This window comes from Engystomops pustulosus, chromosome 8, assembly GCF_040894005.1.
Source record: "Engystomops pustulosus chromosome 8, aEngPut4.maternal, whole genome shotgun sequence".
Lineage (NCBI taxonomy): Eukaryota > Metazoa > Chordata > Amphibia > Anura > Leptodactylidae > Engystomops > Engystomops pustulosus.
Window position 1 is genome coordinate 22,251,560 of NC_092418.1, and position 25,569 is coordinate 22,277,128.

Sequence of the window (25,569 nt, forward strand, 5' to 3'; positions counted from 1 at the left end):
GGGCAACGTGTCAACTCTTGTTGCAACTTTCTGTGTTGGTAACTTTTGAACGATAAGAGATACTGCAGATCTCATTGTGGCAATCGATTATTAAGACAATTGTAGTTTTCTATACACGACACGATCACCTTCCTTTGTAAAACTTGCTCTTCAAACAATATAGCAGCTTTAAACATACAGGTTTTGTTCTAGACACAGTCTTAAAGCTTCTTACTCTCTTTACACTCCATGATGTACATATGCGGGATGAGCCCTCTGCATACAGGCAGGGTGTTTGCAGGGGTTAACCATTTAAATGCTGCATCATTGTTTCCCATGATGTCATCGAGAAGCGACGACCCATCCCCAGGACAGCCTGGAGTCTGTACAAGGCACACTGTGATAGATCTTCAGCAAATCCACCATATACTGAAATACAGTTATAATTTCAGTATAGTGTATTAAGAATTAGACCCTGAAGGGTTAAAGTACCCTAGAAAAGGAGGGGGATATGCAATTACAGTAAAAACTTATTTTTTTTACCCTGTAACAGAGAATATAGCCCAAATTTGTAATTAAATGCGATCAAAAGGTAGCAACGAAAATATCATCACATCCCACAAAAAAATGACACCTTACAGCGGTATGTACACCAAAATATGAAAAGATTATTAGCATCGGAATACGGCTTTAAAGACCCTAATAAAACCTACATAAATTTAGTTTTCCCTGTGATTATTCTGACCCAGAAAATAAAGTACTGTGTCATTTGGATCCCAGAGTGAAAGCCGGAAAAACAGCGAGCACAGAAAAAATATATACAATTTTTCACTGTATTTGGAAATTTTCGTCCGCTTCCAAGTACACGGCATGGAATAATAAATATCGGCTCTAGTAAGTACAATTTGTTACGCCGAAAACAAGCCCCCAAAGAGCTCCTTACACGGAAAATATTAGAGTTATGGATTTTTTGAAGGAGGGGAGCAAAAAATGGAAATATAAAAACGAAAATGTCCATTGGTGGAAAGAGGTTAACTAAGACAGTGTAATACAAATGCACTGTAATACAAATCGCCTTGTATTAGAGCTTAAAGAGGACCTGTCAGGGTGATTTGGGACAGTAAACCACCCACAGTTCCTTATGGATCGGTGGTTTAGTGTCAGAAATCGCCCTTTAGAAAGTCCTTATGTGCCCATTATTAAAATAAAAAACATCTTTACTTACCTTGGTCCAGTGCTCCCTGCGCCATTGTGTAATGAAGCCGGTGTAGTACACCCTGGCTCCACTGCATGTGCTGGGGGTGCACTGCTCCGGCTTCATTGAACTATTGTGTAGGTGCGGGGAGCACCAGAGATGGGGAAGTGTCAAATGAAGATTTTTGTAAGAAATACCACCATACTAACTGCATCATTCTTAGTTCATTGCATCCTTTTTAAGTAGGACGGCCCTAACTATCAAGCCTCTTGGGCCATATACCACAGAGTAACGTCTGCTGAGTATATAACTCACTAATATGCAATGTTCTGCATTGTAAACCAGTCACAACCATTACAATTACATTCAGACAAGTCAAGATTGATTTTATATCTATTCAGGTCCACACCATGAATGCAGAACTGTGTATACAGGTGCATCATTGATGACTAGGGACACATGTGACATTTCCATTGAATAAGTAAGGAGACTGCCTTGACATTGACAGAAAACGTCTCAAAGATTGTAGAGATTGTGTAAACGGAGGCTAGGTGAAATATTATTACTATAAACAGGGACACGAAAAGTGATTTATCTTAAATAGGTTCGGATGATTTATAGAATGAAATTTGCACGCAAGTGGGATTAAGCACTAAAAAGACAGAGCTATGGAGACTTTCTTACCAAATACAGGCGGTCCCCTACTTAAGAACACCCGACTTATAGACGACCCCTAGTTACAGACAGAGCCCTCTGCCCACTGTGACCTCTGGTGAAGCTCTCTGGATGTTACTATAGTCCCAGACTGCAATGATCAGCTGTAATGTGTCTGTAATGAAGCTTTATTGATAATACTCGGTGCCATTACAGCAAAAAAATCTAAACTACAATTTACACTGGGGCAAAAACTACAATTATAAAATATAAATATAATATATATGTCAGGATACTAGCCGACACCTGGTCTTCACTAGAGCCCATCACAAAGCCCTTTAAATCATAGGAGATGGGAACGCACACGCTGGACCGCAGGGAGCAAGGAAGCCGCCGCTGGAGCCGAGAGAGGTAAGTTAGGAGACAGACAGGCTCCAGGGGCAGAGCAAGGCACACAGGTACGCCTGCGACCCGGGATATGGGTAGCAGGGGCACCCGTGGCTGCGACAATATATATATTGAGAACAAACCTGTGGAACCTATCTTGTACGTAACCCGGGGACTGCCTGTAAAATGAAAATTCTTGACTTTAGGACCTGTAAAGATAAGATCATGTATGTATGCTGGTCACTGAATTCATTACAGGCAAATGGCAAATGTGTCCCCAATAATATATCTTGGACACAAGGAGATTCAAATATGGCAAAAAATTGTGTTTAAAACCTTAATACGGGCAAAAATCAATGTGAAATAAAACAGAGGACAGCAAGCTATGCCGGCCTTTATAATCCCATGTAGAAATGCTGGGTGTGCCTATGCAGGAAGAAGTTGTTTTCACATTAAGGTTGGGCACATGTTGTACACACTAATGTGCTTCCTACAGGTAAATCTTAGCAGTGAAATCTGATGTTTTACTGCTGAGTTTCACCTGCTGGAGGCGCTGCAGCTCACCTGCTACAGTTAAAAGCTGCAGCAATACTTGTCATTAGAGGGATCGTCCACTTTCAGCAAATCATTTATATAGTTCCTGTAGTGACAAGTTATACAATTTTCCACTATACTTCCTCTATCAGTTCCTCATGGTTTTCTAGATCTCTGCTTGCTGTCATTCTATAGGAAGCATTATGGTTTATTTCCTGTGGATAGAGTCCCTGGTCATGTGATGTCACACAGTTGCACGGCTCGTTATATCCCTGGTCATGTAATGTCACACAGGTGCAAAGCTCATCATATACCCTGGTCATGGGATGTCACACAGGTGCATGGCTCGGTATATCCCTGGTCATGTGATGTCACACAGGTGCATGGCTCGTTATATACCATGGTCATGTGATGTCACACGGGTGCACGGTTCATTATATCCCTGGTCATGTGATGTCACACAGGTGCACGGCTCGTTATATCCCTGGTCATGTAATGTCACACAGGTGCAAAGCTCATCATATACCCTGGTCATGGGATGTCACACAGGTGCATGGCTCGGTATATCCCTGGTCATGTGATGTCACACAGGTGCATGGCTCGTTATATACCATGGTCATGTGATGTCACACGGGTGCACGGCTCGTTATATCCCTGGTCATGTGATGTCACACATGTGCACGGCCCGTTATATCCCTGGTCATGTAATGTCACACAGTTGCATGGCTCGTTATATCCCCGGTCATTTAATGTCACACAGGTGCATGGTTCATTATATCCCTGGTTATGTGATGTCACACAAGTGCATGGCTCATTATATCCCTGGTCATGTGATGTCACACAGGTGCATGGCTTGTTATAGCCCTGGTCACATGATGTCACACAGTTGCACGGCTGGTCATATCCCTGGTCATGTGATGTCACACAGGTGCACGGCTCGTCTTTATCCTGGAGGATGTAAACAATGAAGCTTTCTATAAAAAGACAACAGGCAGGGACCAGTAAAACCGTGAAGAATTCATACAGAAAATATATTGGGAAATTTTAGAATCTTTTATTACACCAAGAATATCAATTGTTTGGTGAACACTGACAATCCCTTTAACTGCAATGCAGGTGACTTGTCCACAATAGCTCTCAGCAGGTTCATAGTGGAAATACTGCAGCCTCCCTGACAATAGTTGTGCACACATTAATGTAGTTTCCAAGGGTAAATCATAAAAGGTAGAGAAAATATAAGAACAAATGGAACTTCTCTATTTTTTTAATGCACTTCTTTCTTTGTCTTTTAAAAACTGCACAAAAAGACCTCAACGTGTAAACCCTGCCCTAATATATTGATTCTGAGTCAACAAGGAGGTTATAATCGTTTAGCTGTCCGGCGCACATAACAAGGTCACGTTATCCTGGACAACACTGCCAACTAAAAACCTGTTTTCTACCAAAGGTAATAAATGGTTTCTTACTCTTTTTTTCAACAGGATAAAGTTCGGGGAGGATGTAAATGGAAAACACCAAGTTTATATAATCCCAATCTACAATATTGTCACATAAAATTCTCTAAAGCCAGTTTCACTGCAGAGACAACAGGAGAAATTCATCATTCCCGGACTTGGAATCTCCGCAGGATAGCCTTCCAGGACCATTAAAAAATCCCATCCACCTGCTATGGGAAAAGAAACAGCAGCACAAAGTGATATGACTGTGTGCATCCACGATCATTCATTTGGGTTATAAGCAGGGCCACCAATAGGAATTTTGGGGCTCCCCAAAGAATCATAATCTGGCCCTGTGTGCACAGTGAGTTCCCTGCACCTGGGAAGGGACTTGGGGTCCCTTCTCCTCCTTGGTGCCCCCTGAACACAGTCACATTAAACCCCCCTGATGGCGGCCCTGGTTATCAGGAAACACTGTTCTCTTGATCAGTGGTGTCCCAACCACTAGGACCTTATCTACTATCCTGTGGATAGAGGATAGCCTAATGTAATCAGATTCCTTTTGATAACCTCCATTGTTGTAATGGCTGCATCACACACTAATAGGGGTGAACCTAAACTCTCTGCTGCCTGGGCCAAGCTATACAATGGCGCCCCCTCTCCACCCCATTTCATGTGGATTCTCCATCTGAAGAGAAAATCAAGTCCTCTGCTTTGTAGCAGGTGAGTGCACCCCTAATGCTTCTTGCAGTTGGTGCTGCCTGAGACAAGAGGCTCAACTCCCGTCACGCCTGGTGCACCCCTGCACATGATATACCTTATTTATTCCATATACGCGGCCGGTAGGGTCCCGTCTTCTCATCTACACTAAATATACAAGATGGGCTATACACTAGGCTGCCTCAGGCCTCTCGGACAATTTTACATGTTATGTATTTATCAGTCAATAAATTATTAACATCTTTTTAGAAAATAAATTGCTGTATTTATGGCCGACATTGTGATCTCCAGTAATCCACTGCTTCCATCCCACTGATGACAGTGATTGAGGATATATACGAGATATAATAACCTGTATTCTCCAGCGCGTGGCAATTAGGTAGTAAATATAGAGTCTACTATCCTCATTGGCTGAGGTTATAATACAATTATCTTTAATTAACCCTCGGTTGCAGTACAATCCATCCTCAGAGGAAGAGCAGAGGTGCCTTTGTAGTAAGGGAGTCTATGTAAAGCTCTGTACCATTTTTAGTCGAGTCTATAGCATCATGGGAAGGGTCACGTTACGGCGATTGTCAGAGGATCCCTTACTGCCTAATGCTGCAGGGAAAACCATTGATAAAACACTGACTGTGTATGGTACAAGCAGCTCTCGGCTCCAGACATCCCCCTCTCCAGTCATTGGTTTTCTTTCCCCACCCCCTCCCATTCTCCTGTCTCTTCCATCAGATCCATCGCTATCACGGTTCTCTCCTGCTCTGTGATATAATATTACGCTGCTGCATTCGCTTCCCTGATCCCGGCCACAATGTTGCATCATTTCCTGCTGCATTTCATGTAATCCTGTATTTTCTGTATTTTGTAATCTCCTCACTCTGATCTTATATTCCTCCCAGTTTTCAGCACCACATTTCCATCTGTGTGTATCCTATTTTGGCAGGGCATATATTGTAGACATATTTAATATTGCATGAATTATAAGACAGCAGCAGAAATGATCATCCAATGGAAATGTAATTTCTTCCAGTAGGGTTGGATGGGGGTCCCTAGCCCACCAGTACATTTCAGCTGCCTTGGATCTGATTGTTTCGGTAATGGGCTCTGGTCAGTAGCCTGCTGAGTAGTTCTTGGTTACATCCAGGGATACATCTTCATACAGAAGGGGATACATCGATAAGGCAGACCCTGGTTAAGAAGAGTATTGGTTGGCCTGTCATTGAGACTACATAGTTTACTGTATGGATGTCTGGTTAACATGATGTATGCTGCCTACCGGTGTGTAATACAGTGAAAGTGCTGTGTTTGGTTTCTGCACACCTTGCACAGGATGGGAGTCCTTGCATCGTACAGAAATATGATGCATGGACTTCTTCTCTGCTGTACTATGGTTTGGTATAATGCATGGACTCCAATGCTGCGCAAAGTGTGCAGATCGGGCCCACATACAGGTCCATTTCTGCACACTGTACACATTCATGTGAAGCCGGACTCAGCGCTCATGAGCCTTAGTCCTAGGCATAGAGTGTCAATTGCCACTGGCATTGCACTAGTAATATGCCATGTTATGGATCATATCATTAAAATCACTGTGGGTTCAAGAAGAAGGTTGTAATCTCTTAACATCATTTGGGTCCATACATTTCTACAGGTGGCTCAATATGGTTCTGAACAACCCAGATCAGTACTACAACCATTTGTATATAAGATTTGATCTATGCAATGACCAGTCACTCACTATATTCATGTTTCCTGGCCAGTGTTAGGGGCAGCCCCCCGTATATGACATAACTGCATGGTGACAGATAGAGGAAGCAAAGGGAAAATAAGGTATTTGTCGGATTACACAATGCTGGTTTTGTAAGTGGAGCTTTATGTAAATAACAATGATTTATTGTATAATAAAAACTTATAAAACTTTCTAATGTATTTGTGCTTCAATAAAGGCTGCACATGCCCACAACCTCAATTATTGGCAAACATGGAGAGACACGTACCAGCTTTTTATTTGCATCCAATCAGAATACAGCTGAAAGGGAACCTGTCACATCCATAAAGCCCCATAAGCCTTAAATACTACCTTATTCATGGATGAGAAAAAAATACTTTTATTCCTTTTATGGTAGACACGCAGTCATGGGGGCGGAGGAGCTCATTTATCCAGTCGCGGAGGCGGAGGAGCTCAGGTATTCAGTCACAGAGGCGGAGGAGCTCAGTTATCCAGTCACGGAGGTGGAGGAGCTCATTTATCCAGTCACAGGAGTGAAGGAGCTCAGGTATCCAGTCACAGAGGCGGAGGAGCTCAGTTATCCAGTCGCGGAGGCAGAGGAACTCAGTTATCCAGTCACGGAGGTGGGGGAGCTCATTTATCCAGTCACAGGAGTGAAGGAGCTCAGGTATCCAGTCACAGAGGCGGAGGAGCTCAGTTATCCAGTCACAGAGGTGGGGGAGCTCATTTATCCAGTCACAGGAGTGAAGGAGCTCAGGTATCCAGTCACAGAGGCGGAGGAGCTCAGTTATCCAGTCGCGGAGGCAGAGGAACTCAGTTATCCAGTCACGGAGGTGGGGGAGCTCAGGTATCCAGTCACAGGAGTGAAGGAGCTCAGGTATCCAGTCACGGAGGCGGAGTAGCTCAGTTATCCAGTCACAGGGGTGGGGGAGCTCAGTTATCCAGTCACAGAGGTGGGGGAGCTCAGTTATCCAGTCACAGGAGTGGAGGAGCTCAGGTATCCAGTCACGGAGGCGGAGGAGCTCAGGTATCCAGTCACAGGAGCGGAGGAGCTCAGGTATCCAGTCACAGCAGTGGAGGAGCTCAGGTATCCAGTCACAGGAGTGGAGGAGCTCAGGTATCCAGTCACAGAGGCGGAGGAGCTCAGTTATCCAGTCACAGAGGTGGGGGAGCTCAATTATCCAGTCACAGAGGTGGGGGAGCTCAATTATCCAGTCACAGGAGTGGAGGAGCTCAGGTATCCAGTCACAGAGGCGGAGGAGCTCAGTTATCCAGTCACAGAGGTGGGGGAGCTCAATTATCCAGTCACAAAGGTGGGGGAGCTCATTTATCCAGTCGCGGAGGCGGAGGAGCTCAGGTATTCAGTCACAGAGGCGGAGGAGCTCAGTTATCCAGTCGCGGAGGCAGAGGAACTCAGTTATCCAGTCACAGAGGTGGGGGAGCTCATTTATCCAGTCACAGGAGTGAAGGAGCTCAGGTATCCAGTCACGGAGGCGGAGGAGCTCAGTTATCCAGTCACAGAGGTGGGGGAGCTCATTTATCCAGTCACAGGAGTGAAGGAGCTCAGGTATCCAGTCACAGAGGCGGAGGAGCTCAGTTATCCAGTCGCGGAGGCAGAGGAACTCAGTTATCCAGTCACGGAGGTGGGGGAGCTCATTTATCCAGTCACAGGAGTGAAGGAGCTCAGGTATCCAGTCACGGAGGCGGAGGAGCTCAGTTATCCAGTCACAGAGGTGGGGGAGCTCAATTATCCAGTCACAGAGGTGGGGGAGCTCATTTATCCAGTCACAGGAGTGGAGGAGCTCAGGTATCCAGTCACGGAGGCGGAGGAGCTCAGGTATCCAGTCACAGGAGCGGAGGAGCTCAGGTATCCAGTCACAGGAGTGGAGGAGCTCAGGTATCCAGTCACAGGAGTGGAGGAGCTCAGGTATCCAGTCACAGAGGCGGAGGAGCTCAGTTATCCAGTCACAGAGGTGGGGGAGCTCAATTATCCAGTCACAGAGGTGGGGGAGCTCAATTATCCAGTCACAGGAGTGGAGGAGCTCAGGTATCCAGTCACAGAGGCGGAGGAGCTCAGTTATCCAGTCACAGAGGTGGGGGAGCTCAATTATCCAGTCACAAAGGTGGGGGAGCTCATTTATCCAGTCGCGGAGGCGGAGGAGCTCAGTTATCCAGTCGCGGAGGCAGAGGAACTCAGTTATCCAGTCACGGAGGTGGGGGAGCTCATTTATCCAGTCACAGGAGTGAAGGAGCTCAGGTATCCAGTCACAGAGGCGGAGGAGCTCAGTTATCCAGTCGCGGAGGCAGAGGAACTCAGTTATCCAGTCACAGGAGTGAAGGAGCTCAGGTATCCAGTCACGGAGGCGGAGGAGCTCAGTTATCTAGTCACAGAGGTGGGGGAGCTCAATTATCCAGTCACAGAGGTGGGGGAGCTCAGTTATCCAGTCACAGAGGTGGGGGAGCTCATTTATCCAGTCACAGGAGTGGAGGAGCTCAGGTATCCAGTCACGGAGGCGGAGGAGCTCAGGTATCCAGTCACAGGAGCGGAGGAGCTCAGGTATCCAGTCACAGGAGTGGAGTAGCTCAGGTATCCAGTCACAGGAGTGGAGGAGCTCAGGTATCCAGTCACAGAGGAGCTCAGTTATCCAGTCACAGAGGTGGGGGAGCTCAATTATCCAGTCACAGAGGTGGGGGAGCTCAATTATCCAGTCACAGGAGTGGAGGAGCTCAGGTATCCAGTCACAGAGGCGGAGGAGCTCAGTTATCCAGTCACAGAGGTGGGGGAGCTCAATTATCCAGTCACAAAGGTGGGGGAGCTCATTTATCCAGTCACAGGAGTGGAGGAGCTCAGGTATCCAGTCACAGGAGCGGAGGAGCTCAGTTATCCAGTCACGGAGGCGGAGGAGCTCAGGTATCCAGTCACAGAGGCGGAGGAGCTCAGGTATCCAGTCACAGAGGCGGAGGAGCTCAGGTATCCAGTCACAGAGGCGGAGGAGCTCAGGTATCCAGTCACAGAGGCGGAGGAGCTCAGGTATCCAGTCACAGAGGCGGAGGAGCTCAGGTATCCAGTCACGGAGGTGGGGGAGCTCATTTATCCAGTCACAGGAGTGAAGGAGCTCAGGTATCCAGTCACGGAGGCGGAGGAGCTCAGTTATCCAGTCACGGAGGTGGGGGAGCTCATTTATCCAGTCACAGGAGTGAAGGAGCTCAGGTATCCAGTCACGGAGGCGGAGGAGCTCAGTTATCCAGTCACAGAGGTGGGGGAGCTCAATTATCCAGTCACAGAGGTGGGGGAGCTCAGTTATCCAGTCACAGAGGTGGGGGAGCTCATTTATCCAGTCACAGGAGTGGAGGAGCTCAGGTATCCAGTCACGGAGGCGGAGGAGCTCAGGTATCCAGTCACAGGAGCGGAGGAGCTCAGGTATCCAGTCACAGGAGTGGAGGAGCTCAGGTATCCAGTCACAGGAGTGGAGGAGCTCAGGTATCCAGTCACAGAGGCGGAGGAGCTCAGTTATCCAGTCACAGAGGTGGGGGAGCTCAATTATCCAGTCACAGAGGTGGGGGAGCTCAATTATCCAGTCACAGGAGTGGAGGAGCTCAGGTATCCAGTCACAGAGGCGGAGGAGCTCAGTTATCCAGTCACAGAGGTGGGGGAGCTCAATTATCCAGTCACAAAGGTGGGGGAGCTCATTTATCCAGTCGCGGAGGCGGAGGAGCTCAGGTATTCAGTCACAGAGGCGGAGGAGCTCAGTTATCCAGTCGCGGAGGCAGAGGAACTCAGTTATCCAGTCACGGAGGTGGGGGAGCTCATTTATCCAGTCACAGGAGTGAAGGAGCTCAGGTATCCAGTCACAGAGGCGGAGGAGCTCAGTTATCCAGTCGCGGAGGCAGAGGAACTCAGTTATCCAGTCACAGGAGTGAAGGAGCTCAGGTATCCAGTCACGGAGGCGGAGGAGCTCAGTTATCTAGTCACAGAGGTGGGGGAGCTCAATTATCCAGTCACAGAGGTGGGGGAGCTCAGTTATCCAGTCACAGAGGTGGGGGAGCTCATTTATCCAGTCACAGGAGTGGAGGAGCTCAGGTATCCAGTCACGGAGGCGGAGGAGCTCAGGTATCCAGTCACTGGAGCGGAGGAGCTCAGGTATCCAGTCACAGGAGTGGAGGAGCTCAGGTATCCAGTCACAGGAGTGGAGGAGCTCAGGTATCCAGTCACAGAGGAGCTCAGTTATCCAGTCACAGAGGTGGGGGAGCTCAATTATCCAGTCACAGAGGTGGGGGAGCTCAATTATCCAGTCACAGGAGTGGAGGAGCTCCGGTATCCAGTCACAGAGGCGGAGGAGCTCAGTTATCCAGTCACAGAGGTGGGGGAGCTCAATTATCCAGTCACAAAGGTGGGGGAGCTCATTTATCCAGTCACAGGAGTGGAGGAGCTCAGGTATCCAGTCACAGGAGCGGAGGAGCTCAGTTATCCAGTCACGGAGGCGGAGGAGCTCAGGTATCCAGTCACAGAGGCGGAGGAGCTCAGGTATCCAGTCACAGAGGCGGAGGAGCTCAGGTATCCAGTCACAGAGGCGGAGGAGCTCAGGTATCCAGTCACAGAGGCGGAGGAGCTCAGGTATCCAGTCACAGAGGCGGAGGAGCTCAGGTATCCGGTCACAGAGGCGGAGGAGCTCAGGTATCCAGTCACAGAGGCGGAGGAGCTCAGGTATCCAGTCACAGAGGCGGAGGAGCTCAGGTATCCAGTCACAGAGGCGGAGGAGCTCAGGTATCCAGTCACAGAGGCGGAGGAGCTCAGGTATCCAGTCACAGAGGCGGAGGAGCTCAGTTATCCAGTCGCGGAGGAGCTCAGTTATCCAGTCACAGAGGTGGGGGAGCTCAATTATCCAGTCACAGAGGTGGGGGAGCTCAGTTATCCAGTCACAGAGGTGGGGGAGCTCAGGTATCCAGTCACAGGAGTGGAGGAGCTCAGGCATCCAGTCACGGAGGCGGAGGAGCTCAGGTATCCAGTCACAGGAGCGGAGGAGCTCAGGTATCCAGTCACAGGAGTGGAGGAGCTCAGGTATCCAGTCACAGGAGTGGAGGAGCTCATGTATCCAGTAACAGGAGCGGAGGAGCTCAGGTATCCAGTCACAGGAGTGTAGGAGCTCAGGTATCCAGTCACAGAGGCGGAGGAGCTCAGTTATCCAGTCACAGAGGTGGGGGAGCTCAATTATCCAGTCACAGAGGTGGGGGAGCTCAGTTATCCAGTCACAGAGGTGGGGGAGCTCATTTATCCAGTCACAGGAGTGGAGGAGCTCAGGTATCCAGTCACAGGAGCGGAGGAGCTCAGGTATCCAGTCACGGAGGTGGAGGAGCTCAGGTATCCAGTCACAGGAGGGGAGGAGCTCAGGTATCCAGTCACAGGAGTGGAGGAGCTCAGGTATCCAGTCACAGGAGTGGAGGAGCTCAGGTATCCAGTAACAGGAGCGGAGGAGCTCAGGTATCCAGTAACAGGAGCGGAGGAGCTCAGGTATCCAGTAACAGGAGCGGAGGAGCTCAGGTATACAGTCACAGGAGTGGAGGAGCTCAGGTATCCAGTCACAGGAGTGGAGGAGCTCAGGTATCCAGTCACAGAGGCGGAGGAGCTCAGTTATCCAGTCGCAGAGGTGGGGGAGCTCAATTATCCAGTCACAGAGGTGGGGGAGCTCAATTATCCAGTCACAGGAGTGGAGGAGCTCAGGTATCCAGTCACAGGAGTGGAGGAGCTCAGGTATCCAGTCACGGAGGCGGAGGAGCTCAGGTATCCAGTCACAGAGGCCGAGGGGCTCAGGTATCCAGTCACAGAGGCGGAGGAGCTCAGTTATCCAGTCACAGAGGCGGAGGAGCTCAGGTATCCAGTCACAGAGGCGGGGGAGCTCAGTTATCCAGTCACGGAGGCGGGGGAGCTCATTTATCCAGTCATGGGGGCGGGAAGCTCATTTATCCATCATGGGGGAGGAGGAGCTCAGGTATTCAGTCACGAAGGCGGGGGAGCTATACCCCGCCTCCTCTGGACCGCAAAGCTTCAGACCCCCCTCCTTTACCGAACATGCACGTTGCACCTGACAGTACAGTGCCACATTGTGTGGGTGTGGTTCCCTCTGTGGAGCTTGCGCACACACATCTTCAGACCCCTGTTTTTGTCTCAATTTCCAAATTGCCTCTCTGTGGATCACCAGTACTGTGTTATAATATGCCCTTAATAGGGACTCACCGCATCATACATGATTCTAATGTTGTCGGTGTCCCTATACATTGGTAGTCTATGAAATCTGGCTGCCTTGTGGTCCAATACCTGCTAGGCAGTATGCAAATATGAAAAGCATGTAATTTTTGGGTCATTTGTTTGCAGGTCTATCTCCATAGATTTCCTTAAAGAAAAAAAAAATACAGAATACAAATCTGAGGAATATAAGTCTGGGGAAATCTGGGGAATATAAAGGCCAAGTTATCACCTTGAACTCTTTGTCATGTTCTCCACACCATTCCTGAATATTATTTTCCATACTGGGGGGTATTGTCCTGCATAAAGAGGCCCTGCCCTTAGTGAACGGTGTATACTTGTCCTGTAGAATATTAAATTAGATAGTTCTGTGTCATAACAACATAGATATAAATCTCAATATTCCCAGCAGAGCGTTACAATACCTCTGCAGACTTGTCTTCTTCCTACAGTGCCATCTCTGTCTCTGGCTAAACGTCAAGGCCACCTTTACTGGCAAAGTCTCTGTAAGGAGAGCTCTTACTTCCCGACTCTGGTACACGTTGCACACATACTCACCCATCATGGTGGTGCAGGACATATTCATCCATTTATCCAAGGTCCATTACAGATGTTTACAAGCCCTGATACCACATGTGTCCCAGACCTTTCATACTCTGTGCTCCTGTGGCTCTTCTGTGGGATCAGACCAGATGTAAAACCCTATCATCCTGATAGAGTTCCACACTTATCCTTCCTTTGACCACTTTTGATAACTACTACCCACCACATCCAATGAACATCAAACAAGACCTGACATTTTGGAGATTTTCTGACCCTGTTGTCCGGATCACAATTTCAATCCTCACATTTTCCCAGTTCCCTAATATATCCCATACCTGATGGGAGCCATGAAATAATCAATGTTATGGTTGATCAGTGTATAGATCATGGGACTCACAATCTAAACAACCTACCAGTATGTTTTGGAGTGCGGGAGGTAACTAAAGGACCCGCAGGAAACCTACACAAACACGGAGAGAACATACAAACTCTTTGCAGATGTTGAGCTGGGTGGGATTCGAACCCAGGACCCCAGCGCTGCAAGGCAGAAGTGCTACCCACTTAGCCACCGTTCCACCTCTTGCCTGAAACGCATGCGTTTCATTGCAGACGCATATGCGTTTTGGTCAAACCCCCTCCTGCTTTCGTTTTGGATGTGTTTAAAAACGCGAGAAAAAACGCCACGTTGGAAACCGGCCTTACAGGCTGTTACGCTGAGCATTAGCATGTCTCCGATTGCAGCAGGGGGAGACATGTGGGGGAGGGGAAAGTGCTGAGGGAGCAGTTGAGGGATACAGTGTAACAGCCTGCGAAGCAACAGCATGGAGTGGCTCTGGCAATGAGTCACGTGTCTGAACCTTCTGTCTGAAACTAACTGCAGTCCAAATCACCGTCATATCCAATCTAGAAGAAAAATATTTTTATTCCCTTGATAAACCCCTTTCCGGGTATAGATTTTACATGACTTTTCTGGTTTCCTAAAAAGCCTACTTTAGTAAACACTTTGATTCCCTGTGAAATAACAATTCAGCAGAATCTTTTACTATAACTACAACACCCCTCCATTATTCCTCTGGGAAATGTATGAGCCAAGTGGGTGTTACCAGTCAGGGGGTTGTATCTCTGCACAGTCTCTCATTGGACAGTATCAGACTGTAGAGGGACACACCCCCTTAGCTGGTAACACCCACTTGGATAATACATTTCCATGGGGAATAACAGAGGGACAGCATAAAATTGCATAAAGATTAGGTTCTGAATAGGTATATAATAAAGTAGACAAGCCATAAGAGGTATATATGTCAATATTCTTAATGATGCCTATAGGTCATATTTCTCCTTCTCCTCCCCCTCAGGTATCCTCCTATTATCTGTCTGCCATCTTGTCCTGACACAAACCTCTTCCTCCCGGCTCCATCTAACATAAAAAACTGGATCTTCCTGTCACTTTTACGGTTTAACCTATATTGTGTGTAGTAAAATAAAGCCGCCCACCCCCGTGCTGACATCTCTGCCCCCACCACACACACACAAGCCCTCAGCCTGCCCCTGACAGAACCAGCTCACACCATGACAGTATGCTAATGAGCTCTGCCTGACGCACCTTGTTGCTACACCCAACTCGGAGCGTACCACCTGCAAACACAGCCACAGATCACCTCAGAATTGAGTCTTTGATAGCTGAAAACCTAACCCTATAATATAGATAAAACGATACGATTTACTTTATATGTATTAGGGATTTATTTTTGACGCGGGGGCGGTTTTAGAAGAGAATTATCCCCCTTTTGGCGAAATGGTTTGGCCCAAAAAAAAAAAAAGGGCGGGATCGAGTCCAAGCAGGGAAGGCTAGGGAAGCGCCTTCGTCACGTGACGCGCGGCCGGCCGCCATTTTGTGCTGCGGTGAGGTATTTAGAGCAGTGAGCGGCGCTTCAGCTCCTCCAGTGTGAGAGCCGCAGCCTCTTGTGTGACAGGAGCCGTCCGTCGTCCCGCTCCCCTCCTTCCTTCCTCCCGTAGCTCCGTATCTCTCCAGCAGTCCCTCTCCCCCTCGGCTTCTCTATTTGCTTCCCCCCTCAGTCGGAGGTTGTCGTATTCTGTCACGCTAGGAGGAGAGGTCTCTGAACCGCAGCCATGTCTACACCTAGCGGCACCGCTCCTGAGTACTCCGCCTTCTTCGCAGTGATGGGCGCCTCTTCAGCCATGGTGTTCAGCGGTGAGGCCTCTTATTTCTATGTATATATTGTATAGGCTATGGAGATGACACGTATATACTGTATATCCCCATCTATAGCATATATAATAGCTGTCATGTGACCAGCTCCATCTTTCCATCATCTCCCTGGGCTTCTGCTCCAGTCTCCTCCTCCCTCGGTCACACTTCGGTAATTTCCGCTTTATCAGCCGAACCGATTCGGGTTTTTTTTCCCCCTTTCCTAAAATCCCTGCACTGGTGACGCATCTCAATCATGTAGATGGATTTGGGGGGGATCATTGATCCCTACTAATGGGGGAGCCGGCTCAGTGACGTCACCCGGTGATCCCAGCAGCTGGTGAGAGGTCACATGACTGCAGAGGGAAGAATGACTGGCTGGGGAGGGGTCGTTCAATACTAGTCATCTCTAGCAAGGGGGGAAGGGGGTTATTTTTTATTATTTTTTTTTTTTTAGAATTTCCTGTCTTGTGTCAATTTAGGTTATATTTGTCTCATGTTGCAAAATTGCTGCATGTGACCCGATTCAATAACATTTTGCAACATATTTATTACACTACAAATCTGATTGATTTAAAGGGATTTTGCTCTTTCAATCACCCATGGGGAATGACGTGCCTAATTTATGGTGTAAATCAGTTTCTGGGCGATTAATATGGCCGCATATTGTAATGATTGTAACTCAGCTTTCCCAATCTGCAATGTAAGACATTGGATCAGATGCCTTCTCCTTTGATGTATTTTCCTATTGGAAATCGGGTAAAAACATGATGCTGTCATGATTGTTTTGAGGGATGTTCTCTGCAGTCCTCTTACATCCCTGTAATAGGGGATTAGTGTCATGAGGATGCAGTCAGTTTTGTGAATGGGTAGGAAGCAGAGGGCCTAGTAATCTTGTACAAGTACATGTGACCATCACATTATTTGCTTCCATGGGATGGAGTTTGCTCAATTGATCCTATAGATGTGCATACAGCACTATGCTTCATACCCTTATGAATTTTGGCTCCCCTCAATTCTTGTAGGCAGGGTCCAATTCATTTGGCATATACTGTTTCCTTCACTATGGTCAAACCCCTTTATTGAATGGTAGTGATGGCTTGATAGCATGGCTCAAGGACTTTAACTAGTCTTTCATTGTATTGTGGGTTTAATGTGTTGTATAATAAACCTGGATCTTTGTGAAATGGTCTGGAGGGGCAGTGTTTTTGTGGTTGCTGCAGTAGAATAGATGCCTTGTGCTGCGCTCTGGTCATCATGACCCGGATGGCCGCTGATGGATTTTGTAAGGCCTCTTGTAATGAAAGGTGAATACGTTCTCACAATGGCATTTTGAGGAGTTGTGATGTGCTGATCCCATCAATGGCAACCTTTGCCCTGTCATATAGCTGTCTGGTGCAGGTTATTGTTAAATCAAGGTCAAGGGTTTTATCTTGTTTACTGGTTCTGTAAAGAGGACGCATCCCTTAGAGGGGCCTATGAGGAAGGGATGATGGCTCTTGCAGACGTTCCTGTGGTTTAGTCAGTGTGACCTTCAGGAGGGTGAGTATGGTATCGCCAGTGCTTTCTCAGGTTCTCTCTTCCCTGGATCTTTGTGGGAAGATGGGCTGTGTTGTAGACACGATGATCTATTTTGGGACTGGTCCTTGCTGTGCTTTAATCTGCTGCAGTTTCTTGTCAGTGAAGGTATGAAATCCTAGGTTCTTTCTGCTGACAGATGGTGTGATCACATCCCTCCTTCCCCCGGATCATGCTCACATTAACACTTTGCACATTAATGTGTATGATGCTGATCATAAGGTGTGCCTACAACACCCCAAACATCAGAAGCCTGAATTATCATTGCACGCAGCCCCTAGTTTCAACACAATTGATGCAATAATGGACTTTTATCTAAAATGAGAACTGAAACCTGGGTTTTGTACTGAGAATTATCTTTTCTGTAGGGATCTTATACCACCCTTTGTAGTATTGCCTTTATGAGGACCCTAATGTTAATGGTACCGTGTGAAAACCTAAAGTGTGGCTGCAGGGTATCTGCACTCGGTCATCAGACCGCAGACTGATTCATGGGGAATTCTGGGTGCTGTGTGTGTTGTATGAGGTGTTCCTGCAGCCTTGGAGCAGCGCTGCTAATGTATGACTGTGTCCTACAATATTTCTACACTGGGACAGTCGTATAATCCATTGTATAGGCAATCCTCTCTGCAGTGCTCTTTCGCTGTTATAGATCAAAGCTTACCAGCTAAGGTGGTATTGTTTCAGATCTATCAAATGATAAATCGGTCAACCTACATCTGAAGTAAGGCATGGGGCCCCTGCTTGGTGACAAGCCAAACTGAGGGTTTCATCATTCGAAGGCCATTACTTGTGGGTTTGGATCCGAGGTATCTTGACTGTCTGGTGGGTAGAGAAATGTACAGGTGGTGGTAAGGTGTTATAAACCTTGCCCTTTTATATAGTTTGCAGCAGGAAAAAAATAGTTACTACAGGTCTCTTTTTACTGGGATTAGATTTAATTCTGAGGCTGTTTTAGGACCCCTCATATTGGGCATAAATTGCATGGCCTCTACAGGTGTATTCAGGGTACTGCGCTATTATATACATGACCACCAGTTTGATGCTAGGGTTTGAGTGGAAATTTTCTAAAACTGTGTCCCTGAAATTGCGCCTCTTGGATGCAACAACTGTGAAGAGCTTATCATCATAAAATGTTTATATAGCTGCATTGCTGGTCATAATGTGATGGATTTGTTTTGCCTGGCAAACCATACTATGGCCTCATGTTCATTTTTTCAGGAATAAGGGCAGTAATTTCCAGACAGTAGCCTTCACATCGAAGAGATTGCAGAAACTTCTGTATATTCATAGTAAACTGGATGGGGGGGTTCAACTTTTTTGACTAGATATTGACATATTATAACCTCTATACTAGAAATTTGTAATTTTAAGTGTTACTTTTGGTTAGTTCTGGTATAATGTGATGACCATGTGCTGGTGTTTGCTTTGGCATCTCTCAGCCATAATCCAACCCTCTAATGTTTCAGAATTGATGGTGGAAATTTGCCGGCTGGGTCAGTAGGACAACACTTGTACTGTACACTCTGTAATGCCAGGCTCTCACTGACCTCTTGGTAAAATGGATTTTAGAGGCAGTCCAGATCTGTCTGACCTCCATGTATAACCAGGACTGACCTTTCAGATGGTGCTGATAACACATGGATCATCTGACATGTAGCATTGGGGTGTGCAGAAAAACCTGCATACCCTCTGTCCCCTTTGTTTTTAGTGACAACATTTACCTGTACATCCTATAACCAAAGTTCTTGCTGCTAGTAAATAAGTTTTGGACTGAGCCAGTTTCTTCTAGTGTTCATCACAATAAAGTTGCTGACCTTCAATATAACTTGTTCTCCCTTCATTCTCTAATTCATGTTAATATAATCAAGCCTTGCTTATCCAGATAAATGATGGATTTTTGGAGTATCATTTCTGCAGCAATTTTATTTGTACTTGTACCTGAAGACCTTTACATGTCTCTGCAAGTTCTCAACCAAGTAACTTCACTCTGGTCCCTTTTCTTTAAGACCCTTTTGGAGCCAGGTCTTGGTAGTTTCCTCTGATGTGTAATTTTACAGCTTGCTTTACACCAAACATTATTCCAGGACTTCACTAGATGTATATGTTTAAGTCTTGGTATATAAACTCCACCTTGGAAAACATACTTGCATATTTCCCAGAATCCCCTAGTGGAGCATCAATGGCTAGAAGTCTCCACGCCTGAAAGGTGGCCTTTATTGGCCAACTCTCCATAAGGAGAACTTGCTTCCTCACAGTAATACTATGACATTGTTTCTTTTGGCTGAAGAACAATCCCCTGCATGCTGCACAATAGAAAACATCTGCAATTGCTTTAATTGTAACTTCACATGCTATAATGGTCACCCTTGTGGGACATCAAAATAAGCAGGGGGTTAAATTGTTGCTTTAAGAATTAGTAATTATGAATGGTTCGGTGGTAGTTGTGGCCGGCATGTGATCTGGTCAGTACGTCGAAGATCAAACACAATGTAGGCTAAGGAATTCACATGACTTCTGACGTGGTAGGGATGGACATGAAGAGCTTTTATTCATGGTAGGATCAGTGTGGACTACCCTACATGCGGTGATATCTTTTTCATTTATCTTTCAGTGTTTGGTATATGTACATTGTGCAGTATTCACATTGCCACATTGTTCATCCTATATACCACACAGTATCATACTGGTTATTCAGATTTGATAGGGTAGATGGGTTAGCAATCCTATAGCCCAATAGTTTGGCTTGCATTTGACTCTAGGGTTGCTTCTAGCAACAAGTATCCATTTCTGTTATATATTATCTTGCTGCTATTAGAGACCTAGCACCAGATGGTGCTTTTTAAGTGATTTTAATCGTTTTTGGCATACACGTTTGGTTGATATTTATGTGTACTTTAAATAAAGATTTTGTATTTTTTCACCTCCATCGTGTACAGCATCAGTACCTTTAACACGTCCCTTTCTCTTGGTGCATATTATCAGTGTGGATTCCCCATGACAGGCCTCCAGGGTCCCCCGTAATTTTACTTTGCTATACGGGAAATCTGTTCTGGCATGAAATTGTTTAACCTCTGTGATCAAAGTGTATTTGGGGTTCCAGTTTTTCAGCCTTGGTTAGGACTCTTTATATTCCTGTTCACAACTTCCTGTAGTGGTAGCGGAGCTCTGATGGCTGCTTCTTCCTAGGCCACTACATAGTTCTGGTTCAAGGTAGGGAGTGGAGACTGCTGCATTCATCTCAGTGTAGCAGTCACTTTGTTTAACAGCTCCTTTAATAAAATGGTACCATCATTGTCTAAGAGCTCAGGAAGCTGACTTGCCACTGGTCGTACCTCTTATGAAACTTGACTGTTGTCCCTCACATGACACTTGCTTAACCAAGCCCCCCTTCCCACTGAATTGCCCAAATAGGATTGCATGGTGTCCAGCCTATGGCACCCCACACTTTTCAAAATAATGGAGTTCAAAGTGCTGTTTAAAAATTGGTTCTGTGGGCTGCTAAATCTCTCGCATTCTGTGCTACATGGCTGAAGCCTGTGCCTAACAAGTGGCTCTGAAGCTGAGATGCAAAGAATTTAAACTTTACTGTAAAGCAGAAATAAAATCCTGTAGAGATTTACCACAAAACCGGGTGTCAAGGTGCTTGCTTCCTGTTTTCCTAGAATATGAATTTGGTGGCACTGCCGCTTTCTAATAGTTTTAGTTTTTTAACTAATGGTTGCATAGCTCAATACAAATGAAATGCCTTTTACTCACTATAATCTGTAGCGTTTTTACAGCTGCCAAAGTAATTTTATAGTAACTTTTTTGGCTGTTGTGCTTATTTTCATGGCATTGTATTCAATTAGTGTGAAAATATGCATTAACCCTTCCCAGGTCAGTAGTGAGGTGTCTTGCATAACTTTTGCTGCTTTTAAAATGTGTCCTGAATAACTGCATAGTCATGAAATCTGGATGGGGAGGGGGTGGAAAATTGCAGTCTTGTTGCAATCTCTTCTTGAAGTCATGTGAAATGAGTCATGTGATGGGCACAATGCTTTTAAGTTATGCTGTATTTCTTTGATACAGCTTAAAGCCATTGATGGCAGAGTTGTCAGTCATGTCATAGGTGCCTAACTCTTTCATGCATGCACTTTCATGCAGGAGTCCAAAGTCTCTTAATTATGATTAGTAAAGTGTCTAACCATAACTGAAGCCAAGAAAGCGTATATGGCTAGTTTGCAACAAACTGGTACTACACAATCTGAAAAGTCTCTTTATGAGAGAACAAACATTGCCATTCCAGGACACTACTATCTGTCCAACACTGGTAAAAACCCAACAGTAAGATCAATTGGTCCTTCTCTTTTGACTAAATCTCCCTAAACAGTTTAGTGTTTGCAACTTGGTTCCTACAGCAATATGTATTTGCTGTGTTGAAAACCTAAAGGTCCAGTATGTGTTGAATTTGTATAATATCCTCTGTTGCTAGTGCACAATACAGAAATTATTTGAGGTGGCATTAAATATTATTGCACTGTAGTTTCATGACTTTTTGCTTTAACTTTTTATATACTTTTTACAGCACTGGGAGCTGCCTATGGCACAGCGAAGAGTGGCACAGGGATTGCAGCAATGTCTGTCATGCGGCCAGAGCTGATCATGAAGTCCATCATTCCTGTTGTCATGGCGGGTATCATTGCCATTTATGGACTGGTAGTTGCAGTGCTTATTGCAAATTCTCTAACATCAGCAATCACATTATACAAGTAAGTTCTGTCCACATGTATCTAAAAAAGCCTTAAATTTAGTTTAGACTTTTCCTCAAAGTAAAACAAAATACAAACCTTTACCTTTAGGGCTGGACAGTAGCATATATGCTAACATCTATCTAATGGTTCACACTATGTAGCTTATTTCCAGATAGTCTGCCACCAACGTAAATGATCTGAAAGTTCAGTGTAAATGCTTATGTAACTATAATCCTGGCAGCTTTCTGTTTTCTACAAAAGGTAAAAGGTTATAATTGCTTGTAGGCAGGACTCTTACCGTATAAACTGACCCGAGTATAAGCCAAAACCCCTAATTTCAACACAAAAAAACTGGGAAAACCTATTGACTCGAGTATAAGCCGAGGGTAAGAAATGCATTGGTTACAGCCTCCCAGTATATAGTCTGCCAGCCCCTGTAGCATACAGCCTGCCCAGCCCCTGTAGCATACAGCCTGCCCGGCCCATGTAGTAGAAAAAAAAATAACACTGTACTCATCTTTCCGACATCCCCCATAGGTCCTCTTCTGTCTCAGACAGAAGAGGACCTATGATGTCAGATGTCAGAAAGGTGAGTTTTGACTTTATTTTTTTAGACTCGAGTATAAGCCGAGTTAGGGTTTATGAGCACAAATTTTGTGTTGAAAAACTAGGCTTATACTCGAGTATATAAGGTAAGTGGAGTTTTCACTCTCCACCAAGTGTATTTGGCATCAAATAAGTACTACTTTGCACACTGGGTTCCAAAACAAATTGCATCATTGAAGTGTTTCTTCATTACAGGCCACCATACCTAAGAAAATCAGTGCAAAGATGCTGTAAATTTCCAAATAGAATTATTTAAAGTCTTTAAAGAAACACAGATGAATGGACATTTTGTTACCTTGTGTCTTAAGTTGCTTTAATTTTTTAATTCACTTTTTCTTTTCTTTTTTAGGAGCTTCTTACAACTAGGTGCCGGATTGAGCGTAGGACTGAGTGGTCTTGCTGCTGGGTTTGCTATTGGCATTGTTGGAGATGCTGGAGTGCGAGGAACAGCGCAACAGCCTCGACTATTTGTAGGCATGATCCTGATCCTCATTTTCGCTGAAGTTTTGGGTCTCTACGGTCTGATCGTGGCCCTTATTCTGTCCACAAAGTAGAGAAGAAATTTCCCACCCCCCTTCCTTGACGTTCCAGAAATCGCCACTTACAAATAATGGTTTTATCTCATGTGTACAGTCATCCTTCACCCGCCCCAATTCAGTAGTTTCTCCTCCCTTCTCTCCCCTGTAACTGCGCAATTGTAAGTTAGTGACTGTTGTGTGTATCCCTCTAGCTATATTCATAAAGAGGACTTCAGGGCAGTATGGGGTCCTGATGCCAGTGTTGTGGGCCAGAAGCGGGCATCACTTCCACAACCCTCACCCAACAACCGCCCCCTTCTGCGTGCAGTGTTTAATTTTTCTTTTTCTTGCCTCCCATATCGACTCTGGATGTTTCCTAACAGAAGTACCATGTAAAAAAAAAAAATCTAGACTGTAATTTCCCTATTTCATCAATGTTTTATTTATAAATACAAAATCTTCATTGTTCATACTTTACAACAAGAGCCAGCTGTTTCTTTCCTCTTGTAACTTTTCCCTGCCCCTTTGCTGCATCTATATTTAATCTTTAGCTGTATATCTGTGTGGGGTTTCCTTGTAAGTGCTGAGAATTCCCTGGATGTAATTTGGTTCGAGATTGCTGTACTGTTCTGACATTGGAGTGAGGTCTAATATATATATTTTGTTCTAGTTTTTTGTTTTAATACGACAAGAGAAAAATGATTCCCGTCCGTGTTTAACTGGTGACCAGGATAATATTTTAAAAGCAAAACCTTTGACGTATGATAAAGATGCGCCGGCTGCTGGCCATCAGTTACACATTTCCAAATAAAACATCTCAATACACCAAAGCTGTCCTCTTATTCACTGCTCCTGCTGAGGGTTACCTGCATGAAATGAACCCCTCAAATTTTGCAAGAACTTGTTATCACTGACATTTACCAATATTGGGAAGTCAGAGTATACAGAATGGAATCACCTCCTTTGTTAGACCACTGTCCCAACTAATATCTGTGCAGCAAGCTGTAAGGGGATCCATTCAGGTGAATGATGAAAGGAGCACTGCCATGAATAGTCACAGGTAGGGCCCTTCAAAATGTGATTAATCCTAGTAAAATCTCACATAGAAGATCAAATGCTCTTTTAAAGTGGTATCTTGTGCCCCTACTAAATTAGGGGCAGGCTTTAAAAAAAAAAAGTGTACTTGGCAATTTCCATCAACTCTATTGAGATGTATGGAGCAGGACAGTCATGTGTGGCTGTCTGCTCCATTACCCTCCCTGGGCGAGAAGTGGTATTACTGAGGTAACTGGGACACCTTGTTTTGTGTTCTGTGGGGGGGGGGGTCTCATGATATCCAAAATTTTGCACAATGATATCAAAATATTCCCCTTCATATACAAAGTCTTTAGAGTAATAAAACTGTCAGATGATTCAATAGGAATTTGAGGGGACAATGTATCCAATGGTCTGGCCAGTCTTCATAAGGTATAAACTACATGCATTGATGTGTTTTCCACTTTTTTTTTTTTTTTTTTTGCTCTCAACACCAACAGTGTTGCAATTTTGTCCCTTTTCCCCAGCTGCATTTTCAAAATTATAGTGAGCTTTAGTACATGAGAAAAGGAAACCTGCACAGCTCAATATCTCCAAATGTTATCTATACTGTAGACAGGCCCACACACACAAATAGCTACTGATCCATAAAAAAAAATAGACAAAAGGTCAAACTATATACAAATATGTTTGTTTATTTCTTAGTACAGTACCACACAACACAATTTAAAAACATCTAAAAAGTACACCAGTACATATTCCAAAAGACCACTGTATCAGACCATGAAAAGTCACATCACATTGCATCAATAAAGACCAACTTAATTATTGCTGGATGCCCCAAAAATAAATAGCGAGTGTGCAGAGAGGTGCTAAAGAGTCACCACATATAGAAACATAGAACTGATGGCACAACCTCAAAATCTGACGTGTCAATGTATAATTACCACGCCAAGACTGTCAGCGAGGCACAAACAGGCTAAGTATATGCAAGGCAATGTGTAGGAATGCCTTACACGTTCCATCGCAAACAGCGACTTCCTCAGGGGTCCATAGTGAGCCTTATCAGTCCTAAAAACAAATGTGTAAGGTGGCAGAATGTGTGTCTGAATACAAAAGGCTTGAATTATTATACACTTCATATAGTCTGCACTTATGTCAAAACAATCAAACCGCCTGAGTCAGGCTACACTGGGTGTGACATGAGTGGCCATCCAGGGATGACACCCAGCTACAAAGCAAACTGAGAATGATGGGTGTCTACTGTGCAGGAATGTAATACCATCAGTTTAGATAATTCCATTGTGATATAACTAAGTGTGTAGCATATATCTAATCAACTTGCATAGGGGGAAACATTTGTCTATGCAGCTCCTCGAAGCACATTGCCCTGTTTCAAGCCAGCCAGAGGTAGGATTACTCTAAAATGGGGAAGCAAATGACATTTTCTGTCTTTAGTAAGTGAATTGGTACCC

At 45.4% G+C, this 25,569-nt stretch overlaps 1 protein-coding gene across 1 annotated transcript; it reads left to right on the forward strand.

Annotated features, from left to right (window-relative positions):
- Positions 1-15,283: 15,283 nt before the first annotated feature.
- Positions 15,284-23,889, forward strand: ATP6V0C (ATPase H+ transporting V0 subunit c). Its single transcript, XM_072120244.1, has 3 exons — positions 15,284-15,627; positions 21,770-21,953; positions 22,891-23,889. Exons 1-3 carry the CDS (start codon positions 15,546-15,548, stop codon positions 23,093-23,095), a joined length of 471 nt encoding a protein of 156 aa, XP_071976345.1. The 5' UTR covers positions 15,284-15,545; the 3' UTR covers positions 23,096-23,889.
- The last annotated feature ends 1,680 nt before the right edge of the window (positions 23,890-25,569 follow it).

Bases quoted from the DNA above. Each gene is read 5' to 3' on its own strand.
- ATP6V0C (XM_072120244.1), top strand. From the start codon at position 15,546: ATGTCTACACCTAGCGGCACCGCTCCTGAGTACTCCGCCTTCTTCGCA. The intron at 15,628-21,769 runs GTGAGGCCTCTT...TACTTTTTACAG, and splicing joins TTCAGCCATGGTGTTCAGCG to CACTGGGAGCTGCCTATGGC. The intron at 21,954-22,890 runs GTAAGTTCTGTC...TTTCTTTTTTAG, and splicing joins TCAGCAATCACATTATACAA to GAGCTTCTTACAACTAGGTG.